At 49.1% G+C, this 15181-nt stretch overlaps 1 protein-coding gene across 1 annotated transcript; it reads left to right on the forward strand.

Annotated features, from left to right (window-relative positions):
- Positions 1 to 3059: 3059 nt before the first annotated feature.
- Positions 3060 to 3626, forward strand: LOC137817182 (uncharacterized). The gene has a single exon (XM_068620428.1). It carries the CDS (start codon positions 3060 to 3062, stop codon positions 3624 to 3626), a length of 567 nt encoding a protein of 188 aa, XP_068476529.1.
- Positions 3627 to 15181: the final 11555 nt, after the last annotated feature.

The raw sequence follows: 15181 nt of genomic DNA on the forward strand, positions 1-15181 counted from the left end.
GGCCAATTCTGAAGAAGACTCCTTATGAACTCTTTAATGGAAGGAAGCCAAACATCAATCATCTCAGAGTTTTCGGTTGCAGTTGTTTTGTTCTCAACAATGGAAAGGAAAACCTAGGGAATTTTGATGAAAAAGTTGATCATGGTATCTTCATAGGCTACTCTCTAACAAGTCATGCATACAGAATCTACAACAAGAGGCTAATGACTGTAGAACAGTCTGTTCATGTTGTCTTTGATGAGGTGGATCGCAAAAGCATTCAAATCCTGAAGAACAGTGCTGAAGAGGATGAGTAGAACATCAGTTTGGACAAGTTGGACATATGTTCAGAAAAACAACCGCTTGATTCCTTGAAACAGCCGATTGAAATTCTGCAGCAGAGTGAGTTGCCCAAAGAATGGAGGATTCCTAGAGTTCTGTCAGTGGAAAACATCATTGGGTAGATAAAGGAAGGTGTTTCAACACGTAGCTTCATCTTAAACTTCTGCAGGCACACTGCTTTTGTCTCTCAAATTGAACCAAAGTCAATTGATGAAGCCCTCAAGGATGAAAAATGGGTTGAAGCTATGCATGAAGAGCTTAATCAGTTTGCAAGGAATAAGGTATGGTTTCTTGTCCCTAAAACAGCTGAGATGAACATTGTACCGATCAGGTAATCGGAAGTGATGACATGGCAGCAAGCGATGATATAGGCGTGTTGAACGGGACACCTGGCTGACAGAAGGGAAGTACATCGGGAAGTCTGTGTAATCGCCAATCGTTGAGTTGGCGTTCTCCGATCTCTAGTGTGTGTAACCGGCGGTTGCCAGAGTTGCGCCATAGTCGCCATACATGAGTACTAGGAGATCAGGTGGTTAGAGACCGCCGAAAGGGGCACATCGCCGAAAGATCAGGAAGGCTTGCTTAAGGCTTTCAAGAGGTACAAGTACGGAGGACGAGGTTATCAGATGATCATTCCCTAGCCAGAGGTCGAGGCAAGGAAGCGGTTTCCCAGAACATGCATGATGTGCAAGTGAAGCAGATCATGATAGCGGCAGGCGAGACCACAGAGAAGGTGTGCATGGTGACACCCCGTACTCGCCACTTAAAGGATCGCGCTCCAAGGAAAGCTGTGCACCAAGTTACTCCTTGTATGGGTAACTTCGTCGAATAGCTCAAAAAGTAGAAGTGACGCTCAAGTAGAAGGGGGCTCCAGATGGCGACACGTGTACAGCTGGATGCGAGCCACGTGTCCAGAGGTATAACCGTCAGGAGAGAGAAAGTGCTCAGGTATATAAGGAACTCTTAACAGCCTTTTGAGGTACGTTTTAGAACACTTCAGTATGCTTTGAGAATACTTGCTAAGTACACTGAGATTCACTGCGCACGGTTCCTTGAGTTGAGATATTCTCTCTTAGTTTTTGGTGATTCCGTCGCTGACTTGAGCGTCGGAGCGCGATCAGCCGCAGCGGCGCCACTCTGTTTTCTTCAGGTTCTTGCGAGGATTGAGGCGTGAAGGACAGAGGCTAACGTGGTGCGAAGCTGATCGAGAAGGAGAAACCTTTGACGTGGCAAGACTCTTGCACTCAGGTCAACCGCAGGATCATCAGGCGCCAACCGTGGGGTCGTGTAAAACGTGTTTCCCATCCACAGCGTGAGTTTCTTGAAGTTTCTGCGGTTCTTGTGTGGTTGTGTGCTCGTGCAACCATTTTCGGTGTTTTTCACCGTTTGTTTGAGTTTTCAATCGGTAGTTTGAAGTTTTCCACCGTTTGTTTGAGTTTTCGATTGGTGAATTGAAGTTTCTTACCGTTTGTGCGAGTTTCAATCGGTAAATCAAAGTTTTTATCGTTCGTTCGAGTTTCTGATCGGTGAATCGGGAGTTTTAATGGAGAAGCGGTAGGTTCGTGGTGAGATTGCGAGTTTCTGTGGAGGTTTTGGCATCCGAATCAATCCCGTGCGGTTGCGGTTGCGTTCTTAGAAGTTCTTTGGAGTTTAAGAGGTTTTTGACCGATTGATTGCTGAATCGATCGTTCCGCTGGTGAAGGTTTTGGTCGCTGAAGCTTGATCTGTTGATATTTCATGAGAAAGATGAGAAGTACGCATTCAAGTCCTGTTGTGCCAACTGCTGGAGAAGGCGCCATGACCATGGCGCAAATGATGGAGATCATGTGTGCGTTGCAAGCAAATGTGGAGGCATCGCGCGTAGAGCAAGCGAAGATGCACGAAGACCTGGTCGCCTCTCAGGCCAGAAATGAGGAGCTCAGCAAGGTCACTGAGGAATTGCGTCAAGCTCTTCACGAGCAGAGAGGACGCACAACCGTTGAAGAGGTTGCGCCGTCATCGCCACCGCGCGTTTTTTCGATGCCGTTTTCTCAGGCGATCATGGACACGGCGATCCCTGCGAGCGTAGTGGCCGTAAAAGCTTCTTTCACCGGCGTGGAGGATCCTGAAGCACATCTCACTGCGTTCCACACGCAGATGATGCTGTCAGGAGGCTCAGATGCAGTTTATTGCAAGATGTTTATGAGCACACTCCAGGGAACAGCACTGGAATGGTTCGTTAGCCTGCCCACGGGTCACATAACCAATTTCCAGCAGTTCTCAAAGCTTTTCGTCGACCAGTACATCGTGAACAAGGCGCCACCTAGGGTGTCTTACGACTTGTTCGACGTGAGACAGTATCAGAGAGAGTCCCTCAGGGACTATCTGAATCGTTTTGGAGCACAGATGGTCCGCTCGCCTGCCAAAGACGAGGACATGTTGGTATACGCCTTCAAAAAGGGCGTACTGCCTGGACCTTTCTGCGAGGCGCTAATTAGGGGCACCCCGCCACGTTTGCTGAAGTTCGGCGACTTGTTGTGGCCCACATCGCCGACGAGAGTGAGGTCGCAGAAAAGAGAGGGAGTGTGGCTCCTGCTAGGCCATGGGCCCAAACTAGAATTCAGCCGCAGAGGGTGTTGTAGACAGCGGCGGCTAAGAAGGATCAGACGACTCGCCATCCTTACGACCCAAAGAAAAACAAGGGAAGGGGCCCAGGGCGCCCTAGGGAGTTCAATCGCCCACCCAGGTACAAGTTCGTCATGGGGTTGGCGGACCTGATCGCCATTCCCAACATAGCTGACAGGCTTAAGGCGCCTGAGAAAGTTTCAGATAAGGTGCTAGGACCAAAATCGAACGCATGGTGTGAATTCCACCAAAGTTTTGGTCACTCCCTTGATTCGTGCTTGGCCCTAGGATACCAACTCAACGATTTGGTCAAGAGCGGCTTCTTGAATGACTACCTGCTGGACAAGAGGACGGGGCAAGCGTCGAGCTCTCAGCTGATGAGCAGTGAGGGCCAGCAGCATGAGATGCCCACTCACGGCGAGATCCACACCATCGCTGGAGGTTTCTCGGGTGATGGATGTACTGCATCGCAGAGGAAGAAATATGCAAGGTCTGTGATGGCAGTAGATGTGTTCGAAGACCACTCGCCAGATGTGGACATTACGTTCACAAAGGAGGATCTCAGGGACGTTGTGCCTCATGATAACGATCCCATAGTTGTCTCGCTAGTCACGGCGGGAAGGAAGGTCCACCGGGTGCTGGTGGATCAAGGAAGCTCGGCAGATGTCATGTTCTGGCAGACTTTCACCAAGCTACAATGACCCCTTGACCAGTTAAGGCCCTACGGAGGATGCTTGTATGGGTTCGTTGGCGACTAGGTGGAGGTCAGGGGGTACATTGAGTTGAGAACCACGTTCACAGACGAGACGGCCTCGAGGACGGAGAAGATCAAGTACCTCGTTGTAAATGCCCCCTCGGCGTATAACATTCTGTTGGGAAGGCCGACCCTCAACAGAATAGGAGTTGTGCCCTCGACCAGGCACATGAAGGTTAAGTTGCCATCAATGGAGGGGGTGGTGATCACCATAAGATCTTACCAAAAGGAGGCAAAGAAGTGCTACGAAAATAGCCTCAAGAATAAGAGGTCGGTGAGCTACATCACCACGACGCCGCCTCCCGGTGTGGAGCCCAGGCCAACAGAAGGGCGAGTTGTTGATGCGGCGATGGAGGTGACCGCCGGAGGCGATGTTATCATGGTAGACGCTGAGGTTGAGGGAAAGGACGTCGGTCGGTTAGAAGAAGCGAGAAACCGCCCAGAGGAGGCTAGGGAATTGGGAATCGCCAGGGCGGTGATCGCCAGTGAAACCAGGCCCAAACCCGTCGAGGAGTGGCTCGAGAGGGAGATCGGGGGCAAGGTCTTCAAGTTGGGAAGATCTTTGGAAGGTGAGCTACAAGACCAGATCGCCAAGGTGATAGAACGGCATCTGGACGCTTTTGCATGGTCTGCTTCAGACATGCCGGGAATCGACCCCGATTTCTTGTGTCACCACCTGGCAATGGACACACAGGTCAGACCAGTGCGACAGAGGAGAAGAAAGTTCAATGAGGAGAGGAGACAGGCGATTAGGGATGAAACGCAAAAGCTCCTCGCCGCAGGCCATATCAGGGAGGTCCAGTACCCTGAGTGGTTAGCTAATGTCGTGCTGGTAAAGAAGAGCAACGGGAAGTGGCGCATGTGTGTCGACTTCACGGACCTAAACAAGGCTTGCCCAAAGGATTCATACCCTTTGCCAAGCATAGATGTCCTGGTCGACAGCGCAGTAGGGTGCAAGTTGCTGAGCTTTCTGGACGCCTTCTCAGGGTACAACCAGATTAAAATGCATCCCACGGATGAAGAGAAGAGAACTCGCTCATCGGCGAGAAGGACTTTAAACGGCCTTAACTCGCTCGACGGCGAGAAGGACTTTGTCAGGTGCCTCAACTTGCCCAGGGTGTACATCTCCTCCCCCCCTGGATGCACTGAGGACCTTTTCTCGCCTGCGCCCGCTCAACGGCGAGGAGGTCTTTAACTTGCCTCTACGTTGCCCCGGGAGTTACATCTTCTCGCTCCCAGAAACACGGAGGACTTTTTCTCTTTCTCGCCTGCACTCGCTCGACGGCGAGGAGGTCTTTGATGGGCCTTAGTTCGCACAACGGCGATAAGGGCTTTGTCCGGTGCCTCAACTTGCCCAGGGCGTACATCTCCTCCCCCCCCGGATGCACTGAGGACCTTTCTCGCCTGCGCCCGCTCAACGGCGAGGAGGTCTTTAACTTGCCTCAAAACGCGCGAGGGCGTTGAGGTCTTCCATCTGGTGCCTCCGATCGCCGAAAAACGATGAGGACTTTAAAACTTAACTGGTGCCTCTAATCGCCGAAAAACGATGAGGACTTTAAAACTTTAGAAAACATGCGACATATCTTGTCGTGCCTTAAATCATGTACGAATGACAAGGTCTTTCTTCGAAACTTTTTTTGGAAATAACACATATGCAATCTGAAAACACCTTATACTTCGAAAACTCTTCTTTTATTGGGTGGCCTCATTAAAAACCCTCCTCAGGGAAAAAAGAGTGCCCCCTTAAAACTGTTTTTACAGAGACATTGCAATGTAGTATTTGTGTTTGTCTTTACTTACAAAGCTCTTAGCTATAGTACAACTTCAGGTGTGTGGCGTTCCAGGTACGAGGAATCGCCCCCCCCTCCAACGTCTCCAAGCGATAGGCTCCGTTCCCGAGTGCCTCGGTGATTCTGAACGGTCCAGTCCACTTGGGTGATAGCTTGTTCTCCATCTCGTACTGGTGGGCCTTTCTCATCACCAGATTGCCTTCTCTAAACTGCCTTGGCATCACCTTTGAGTTGTACCTTCGCTCGACCCTTCTCTTCACCGCCTCAGCCTTCAGCCTTGCCTCCTCCCTGACTTCATCCAGCAGATCCAGGTTCAGTCTTCGCTCTTCATTCGAGTCTTCCTCCACAAAGTTTTGGGATCTCGGCGAGCTCTCCTGAATCTCGACTGGGATCATGGCATCACACCCATAGACCAAGCTAAACGGGGTCTCATGGGTTCCTGACTGCTCGGTGGTGTGGTACGCCCAAACTATTCGGGGTACCTCCTCAGCCCAACTTCCCTTGGCTTTCTCGAGCCTTCTCTTCAAACCTCTCAGCAATACCCGGTTAGCCGATTCCACCTGGCCATTAGTCTGAGGGTGCTCGACGGATGCAAACACTTGCTGAATTCTGACCCCTTCGCAAAGCTTCTTCAACAGGTGGCTCGCAAACTGAGTCTCATTATCTGATACCAGGCGCTTAGGCACTCCAAACCGGCACACAATATTCTTCCATACGAAGCCTTCGATCTTGTGCGCGGTGATCTGGGCCACTGGTTCTGCTTCAATCCACTTGGTGAAATACTCAATCGCCACCACCAAGTACTTCATCTGCCTGATCGCCAGTGGAAAAGGCCCCAGGATGTCGATTCCCCAAGTATGAAACGGCCAAGGGCTGTAGATCGACTTCAACTCCTCGGGAGGTGCCTTGTGCCAATCGGCGTGCTGCTGGCATTGTTTGCAGCACTGGGCGTACTTCTTGCAATCTTCTCTCATGGATGGCCAATAGTAGCCTGCACGGAGAGTCCTCGCGGCCAGAGCTCGACCCCCGACGTGACTTCCACATATTCCTTCGTGGAGCTCTGCCATAATCCTCGTGCACTTCTCGCCGTGTATGCATTCCAGGAGTGGGTGAGTGAATCCAAACCTGTACAGATCGCCATCAATCAATGTATACTTGCTGGAATTCTTCTTTACCTTCCTAGCTTCTGTTGGATCTAGCGGGAGGAGGCCATCCGCCAGGCACCGCTTGTACTGTGTTATCCACGTGTCTGGCTCATGGGTGGCGCAGACCTGCATCACGTCCACCTTCTCTCCTCGACATGCTCTAATCCTTGGCGATCTCAGAGTTTCTTGTGTCAAAGACTTATGGCTTCTCGCTGCTCTCTCCGTCGACCTGCTTATCTGAAGGACCAGGTGATCTGCTACAAATGCCCTCGGCGTCTTCAAAGTTTCTTGAATCACCGTCCTCTGCCTACCCCCCTTGCCTGAGCTGGCGAGCTTAGCAAGCAAGTCAGCTCGGGCATTCTGCTCTCGGGGCACATGCACCACTTCAAAAGAGGCAAAGGAACTCTTCAATTCCTGCACATACGCCAAGTAAGCCGCCATTTGTGGATCTTTAGCCTGGAACTCGCCTGTTACTTGCCCCGTGACTAGCAGCGAGTCACTCTTAGCCAACAGCACTCTGGCTCCCATTTCTTTAGCCAGCAGAATCCCGGCGATCAGTGCCTCATACTCTGCTTGATTGTTGCTGGCTTTGAAGGCGAATCTCAACGATTGTTCGATCAGCACGCCGTTGGGTCCTTCCAATATGACTCCAGCACCGCTGCCCTGCTGGTTTGACGACCCATCCACCGAGAGTACCCAACGGAAATCATCTCCTTCAACCCGCGTCGCTTCTGAAGAGAGCTCGACTACAAAATCTGCAAAGATTTGCCCTTTGATCGGTCCTCGAGGCTCATACTTAATGTCAAACTCTGACAGCTCGACTGCCCACTTCACCATTCTTCCTGCAACGTCAGGTTTCTTCAAGACATTCTGGATGGGCAGGTCAGTCATCACCAGTATTGTGAAACTGTGGAAATAGTGGCGCAACCTCCTCGCCGAAAACACCACCGCCAAAGCAGCCTTCTCCAGGGCCTGATATCTCGTTTCTGGGCCCTGCAACACCTTGCTCACGAAATAAATAGGCTTCTGAGCCTGATCCTGGTCTTGGGCGAGCACCGCACTCACCGCCCTCTCAGTCACAGCGAAATACAACCTGAGAGGGATTCCCGCCAGTGGCTTGCACAAAACCGGCGGGCTCGCCAAATATTCTTTCAGCTTGACGAAAGCTTCCTCGCACTCTTTCGTCCAAGCGAACTTGTTATTGCGCCGCAGACACTGGAAATAGGGATGTCCCTTCTCTCCGCTCGCTGACACGAAGCGGGATAGGGCCGCCATCCGACCAGTCAGCTGCTGGACTTCTTTTACTGTAGTCGGGCTCCTCATTGCCAAGATGGCGGCACACTTGTCCGGGTTGGCCTCTATCCCCCTTTCAGTCAATAGAAAGCCCAAAAATTTTCCAGCCTCTACGCCGAAAATGCATTTCTCCGGGTTGAGCTTCAACCTGAACTTGGTGATCGTCGTGAACAATTCTTCCAAGTCTGCAACGTGCCTGCTTTTCTCCTGCGAGGTCACGACCATGTCATCGACGTAAGCTTGCACGTTCCTTCCCAGCATCGGTGCAAGTACTCGATCCATCAGCCTCTGGTACGTGGCCCCCGCGTTCTTCAGCCCGAAGGGCATCACCTTATAGCAATAGCACGACCTCTCCGTCATGAAGGCTGTTTTTTCTTCATCCATGGGATGCATCTTGATCTGATTATAGCCCGAGAAGGCGTCCAGGAAACTCAGCAGCTTGCACCCTGCAGCACTATCAACCAGGGCATCAATGCTTGGTAAAGGATACGAATCCTTTGGGCAAGCCTTATTCAGGTCGGTGAAATCGACGCACATGCGCCATTTCCCGTTGCTCTTCTTTACCAGCACCACATTTGCCAGCCACTCAGGGTACTGGACTTCTCTGATGTGGCCTGCAGCGAGGAGTTTCTGGGTTTCATCCTTGATCGCCTGCCTCCTTTCTTCATTAAACTTCCTTCTTCTTTGCCGCACCGGTCTCACCATGCTGTCCATCGCCAGATGATGGCACAAGAAGTCGGGATCGATCCCGGGCATGTCCGAAGCAGACCAGGCAAACGCGTCCAGATGCCGTTCAATCACCTTGGCGATCTGGTCCTGGAGATCGACCTCCAGAGATCTTCCGAGCTTGAAAACCTTTCCCCCGATCTCCTTCTCGAGCCACTGCTCGACGGGTTTGGGCCTGGACTCTCTGGCGATCACCGCCTTGGTGATTCCAAGTTCCCTTGCTTCCTCCGGGCGATTCCGCGCCTCTTCCTCCTCCAGGGCAGCATTCCTCTCCCCCAGCTCAGCATCTATCATCTCTACGTCCCTTCCAGCGGTCTCCTCCATTATCGGCGGTCTGGGCTTCACACCGGGAGGTGGGGTGGTTGTGACATAGCTCACTGATCTTTTATTTTTCAGGCTATTTTCATAGCACTTTTTCGCTTCCTTCTGATCAGACTTTATCGTGATTACCACCCCTTCCATGGACGGCAACTTCACCTTCATGTGCCGAGTCGATGGAATTGCGCCTATCCTGTTGAGGGTGGGCCTTCCCAGCAGGATTTTATATGCTGAAGGGGCGTTTACGATGAGGTACTTGATTTTCTCCGTCCTCGACCCAGCCTCATCGGTAAACGTGGTTCTCAGCTCGATGTACCCCCTGACCTCCACCTGGTCGCCAGCGAACCCATACAAGCACCCTCCATAGGGCCTTAGCTGGTCAAGGGGCAACTCCAACTGCGTGAAAGTCGGCCAGAACATCACGTCTGCCGAACTTCCTTGGTCCACCAGAACTCGGTGGACCTTCCTCCCCGCCGTGATTAACGAAATAACAATGGGATCGTTGTCATGAGGCACAACGTCCCGAAGATCCTGCTTGGTGAACGTAATGTCCACTTCGGGCGAGTGATCTTCAAACATGTCTAATGACATCACCGATCGCGCGTACTTTTTCCTCTGCGACGCGGTGCATCCACCACCTGAGAAACCCCCTGCAATGGTGTGGATCTCCCCATGGATGGGCATTTCGTGTTGCTGGGCTTCTCCCCCTGCCGGCTGGGAACTCGACGCTCCTCCGGTCCTTCTGTCCAGCAGATAATCGTTTAGGAACCCGCTCTTAACCAGATCGTCGAGCAGGTACCCTAAAGACAAACACGAGTCCAGGTTGTGGCCAAAGCACTGGTGGAACTCGCACCAGACATCCGGCTTCGACCCCAACACCTTGTCACCCACCTTCTCGGGCGCCTTCAACCTAGCAGATATGTTAGGGATAGCGATCAGGTCCGCTAGTCCCATGACAAATTTGTGCTTAGGTGGGCGATTGTATTCCCGGCGTGCTGGTTGTTGGCGTGCTGGCGGTTGGCGCGCTTGGCTTCTTCCCTTGTTTCTCCTATCGTAAGGATAGCGAGTCCTTTGATCCTTTCTGGCCGCCGCTGCCGTTTCCAGCACCCTCTGTGGCTGGATCCTGGTCTGGGCGCGTGGCCTGACGGGAGCCACACTGCCTCTCTTCTCGGCGACCTCACTCTCGTCAGCGATGTGAGCCACCGCAAGTCGCCTGACTTCAGCAAACGTCGCTGGATGAGCCCTGATCAAGGCTTCACAGAATGGCCCTGGCTGCACGCCCTTCTTGAAGGCATAAACCAGCATTTCTTCATCCTTGGCCGGCGACCTGACCATCTGCGCTCCGAAGCGATTGAGGTAGTCTCTGAGGGACTCCCCGTGGTACTGCCTTATATCAAACAGATCATAGGACACTCTGGGCGGTGCCTTGTTCACAATATACTGCTCGACGAAGATTTTCGAGAACTGCTGAAAATTAGTTATGTGGCCATTAGGCAGGCTCACAAACCACTCCATCGCCGTTCCCTGGAGCGTGCTCACGAACATCTTACAATAGACAGCATCCGACCCCCCTGACAGCATCATCTGTGTGTGGAACGTGGTCAGATGAGCCTCTGGATCTTCCACGCCAGTAAAAACAGCTTTAACCGGGACCACGCTCGTGGGAATTGGCGTATCGGTAATCGCCTGAATGAAAGGCATTGGGAAAACACGAGGCGGCGTCGACGGTGCCACCTCTTCAGCGGAAGAACGAACCTGCTGCTCCTGAAGAGCTCGACGTAGCTCTTCAGCTACTTTGCTGAGCTCCTCGTTCCTGGCGCGAGAGGCGACCAGGTCTTCATGTATCCTGGCCTGCTCGACGCGCGAGGCTTCTACAGTAGCCTGCAATGAGCGCATCATTTCTGCCATCTGCGCCATGGTCATGGCGGCGTCGCCTTCAGCTGCGACGGGAGCCACGGGACTGGAACGATTGCTCCTCATCTTTCTCATCAACTTCGGCGAACCACAGAAATACAGCAAATAACACTTCAACCACGAACGAACTAGCGACCGATCGGAGAAGATTCAAGAAACTGCGCGAGAACTTCAAGAACACCGCGAGCCTTCGAAGAAAATCGCAGCTTCACCAACAACCACCGTTTCTCCGCGAACCAAACAACCACCCGAAAGCACTCGAATCCACCGATCGACAAGCCAAACGAACGGTTTAAAACACAAGCTTCACCGAACAAAACTCAGAGAAACCCAGAACGGCGGTTGCACCAGCACACAACCCGCGCAGAAAACCTCAAAACCTCCACGAGCTCACGCTGTGGATGGGAGCACGTTTTACACGGCCCCACGGTGGGCGCCTGATGATCCTGCCTGTTGACCGGAGCGCTGGAGAATGCCTCGTCAAAGGATCGACGTGCGCGCCGCTTCTCACTTCCGTTCCTCCTCTGGATCTATCTCAAGAACCTGCAAAGAAACGATACGGCGCCGCTGCGGCCGATCGCACTCCGACGCTCAAGTCAGTGACGGTATCACCAAATACTAAGAACTGGAACCGTGCAAATCTCTCTCACAAACAGCTCTGTCACTCGCAAGCGTAAAGCGTATGAACTGAACGTGCGTACCTTAGGAAAACTGTTAGGAACTCTTATATACCTGGTGATTTTCTCTCTCCTGGCAGTTACAGGCTATGACACGTGGCCTGCATCCAACCGTACACGTGCCATCATCTGGAGGCTCACTGACTTGGCGCTGCTTCTACTCTCATTTTGGCTAAGTTACCTATGCATGGTGCTGCCCAGTGCATAGCTAACTCAGGAGTGCGATCCCTACTGAAACTGGCGAGGTAGGGCCTTCATACACCTTCCCTGTGGTCTCGCCGGCCGCCTTCATAATCTGCTTCTCCTTTAACTTCGGCGATGTGCTCGTTCTGGCGATCTCCGACTGCCTGGTCGCCTGAGTCCGCATTTGGCGACTTCATCCCCAAACTGGCGATCGCCTATGCTGGAGACCGGAACACGCCAACTTAACTATCGGCGACTACACGTGCCTCCTGACTTCTTTCTCAACTGCCAATCTGGCGCCTTGTCAACACGCCTACACTGTAACAGGATGCCACGTCACCGCACCCGACCACCAGGGCGGTACAAAGAGTATCTCTTTGATTCTTTTCTTTTGAGTTCTTCTTATTTCCTAGTTGTTCATCTTGTTTCCAAGTTGTCTTGCTGTTTTTTTGTTTTTAATATGATTTGAATGCTTTTCTATTCAATTCAATCGGTGGTTTTTGTTCAATTTGTGCTTGAACATCTCATTTCAATTTTGTGTAGGATTCTTGATATTTTGTGTTGCTGTTTTTATTTTTAGGCATTTCAGTCTTGATTGCAATTTTCATTCGGTTCATATTAATGCTTGAGTCATTTTATTTTATGAATCTATAAGTTTTGTCAAGTCTTGTGTTTCCATATTTGCATCAAATCTTAGTAGTACTTTTTTTTTTGCTTATTTCTTTCTTGCTTTTTGGGTATAAATGCTTGATCTGAAATCTGCTGTGTTTTTTATCCTTTGGTGCTTTTTATTTTTAGTTTGAGTTCATATTTGTGTGTTAGATCCACACAAATTCCTTACACTAATTCCATTGTGTTTCCTTTGGTATATCATTATGTTTTTATTTCCAAATTTATAGAATCCTCTGTTTTACACCATTCTGTTTTGGCTGATTTTGCTTATGAAAATTAAAATACACATAAGAAATTTCTGAGCCTCTGTATTTTGCAAGATTGAGGTGTTAGATAAAGGACAAAAAAAGAATCAGTTCAAAAAAGGAAATAGAAAAAAAATGATAAATATTACAAAAACAGTGTGCAATCTTGACGCTACAACCGGCGAATCTGAGCACCGATTTAAGAAAATTTATTAAAAAAAAAATGGTGCATGCGTTTGGAGTGAAACCAACGCCAAATTTTGTTGAGATCTTGATCTGTTTGAATATAAATTTTCAGAAGCAAATATTAAAAGGCCAACTCAGCATAAATCTGGGAAAATCACGCATTCTGGACCACAACAATTTGTTTCAGTGGTGCTGTTTTTTTATTTTGAAATCAAATCTAGTGCTATTCCATAGGTTCCATTTTGTGTGTCATCCTTTCTTTGATTAACTTTTTATTTGCTTGTCTAATATTTCATTGAAACTCTTTCTAGTTGTCACATTTAATTCCATTTGTGTGGTATTGTTTTTCAAATTAATTTGTTTCTTGCTTTAATTCTTTGACCTCTAAGCTTGGTGGTGGATTAATTATCAATTGGTACTTGATTGAGTGGTAATTGACTTGAGGGGAGTCTAGTTTGCTTAATAGGTGCTGGATTGAAGAATTAATTACCTAATTCCAAGAGGAACAAAGGCAAGGGGCAGAAACAAACAATTTCTAAATACACCACATACATTGGAGGGCCCAACAAAGAGGAGACAACAAAGGAAGTGCAAATAGAAAATCAACAAAGGGAGTTCCATCTAATTTCTTTGCAACTTAACTCTTGTTAATTACTTGTTTAATTACGCAATTAGACGGTGAGTGTGTCTTCAAGGGCTCCAAGTGTCCAAAAAGCCTCACCTAGGGCCGACTAGCTTAAAACTATCTAGCTTAGTTTTTGTTAATTGCTTTAATTGCATCTTTTTGCCTTTAATTAGTTACACTTATCAAACTGTTTTGTCTTGCTTAAGCTTTGTTATTTTTACTTGGTTGATTAGATAGTTTGCATTGTTTTCTTGCATTAAAAATTGTGTTTTAAGTGGTTTACCAAGAGAAAGATTTGTGTGAAGACATTGAGGGATAGTTTTTGGCTAAGGCAAGACTTGGTATTTAAGTAGTCCATTGTGACTCACCTTTCTTACCTGGAAAACTACCTTCTTTAACTTCCCTCATTTTTCTCAAGGTAAAACATTTCTAGACACAAAACTCTAGTCATGTCTTCTCATTCTTCAAAGTCTATGGAAAGTGATGTGAAATCCATCAAATCCCTTTTAAAACAACTTGCCAAGGATGTTCAATTAATTTCCTATAGACAATTGGAGAACGAGTTTAAAATCAACGAACTAACTAGAGCAAAGGAAGAGAAATCACAAAATTCAAAAAAATCTCATACTCATGCATCTCATTCAAAATAAGATGAGTCTCTAGGGGAGGGAAGCCTTAGAATCAATGACTATTACCAACCACCCCCTAGAAGAAATAGGCAAAGGGAACAAGAGGGCCCAATGGAGGTTAGGGTAGACCTACCTCATTTCCATGGTAAGGAGAACGTAGAAATCTACCTAGATTGGGAAATGAAAGTAGAGAAACTCTTTGCTTGCCATAGGGTGAGTGAAGAACGCAAGGTACCCTTAGCCACCCTTAGATTCCATGGGAATGCCATGTATTGGTGGACCTCTCTCGAAAGAGAAAGACGTCTTCATAGGGAACCTCCCATTGAGTATTGGAATGACCTTAGGGGAGCCCTAAGACGTCGACACATACCCTCATACTACCATAGGGAGTTAATGGACAAGCTCCAAAGACTCCAACAAAAGAATGAGTGTAGAGGAGTATAGGCAGAAAATGGAGTTCTATATGATGAGAGCATCCATTAGAGAAGAGGAGGACACCACCATAGCAAGATTCCTTAGTGGCCTCCCTCTTGAGATAAGAGATAGGGTAGAACTCCTTCCCTACCAAGACTTGAATGACTTGGTTCAACTTTGCATTAAAGTTGAACAACAAAATTTGCACAAAACTTCAAGTCAAAGGGTGGGTTCATACTCTATCTTTTATCTCAAGAACGATTATAAAAGGGAGGGTAGCACATCTAGATAAAAACCAAAGGAAACTACCAAGCCCTTAGCAAAAGAAGCCTCCACCCCACCCATCCGAGCTAGGGACGTTAAGTGCTTTAAGTGCTATGGAAGAGGGCATGTGCAAGCACAATGCCCAAACCAAAGGACTTTGTTTTTAAAAGGTGTAGACGAATACACTAGAGGTGAGGATGAGCCAAGTGAGAGAGAGGAAGGGGGAGAGGATGAGAGCATAGCTCCATTAGAGGGAGAATTGTTAATGATTAGGAGAACCCTCAACAATCAACCTAGCACATCCATGGAAACACAAAGGGAGAACATCTTTCATACAAGATGTAATGTTTTAGAAAATATGTTACATGAAGCAACTTGTACATGCTACATGAAGGCCCATTAGGGGTAGCTTAGTATTAGT

Source organism: Phaseolus vulgaris, unplaced genomic scaffold (genome assembly GCF_000499845.2).
Source record: "Phaseolus vulgaris cultivar G19833 unplaced genomic scaffold, P. vulgaris v2.0 scaffold_19, whole genome shotgun sequence".
NCBI classification, from domain to species: domain Eukaryota; kingdom Viridiplantae; phylum Streptophyta; class Magnoliopsida; order Fabales; family Fabaceae; genus Phaseolus; species Phaseolus vulgaris.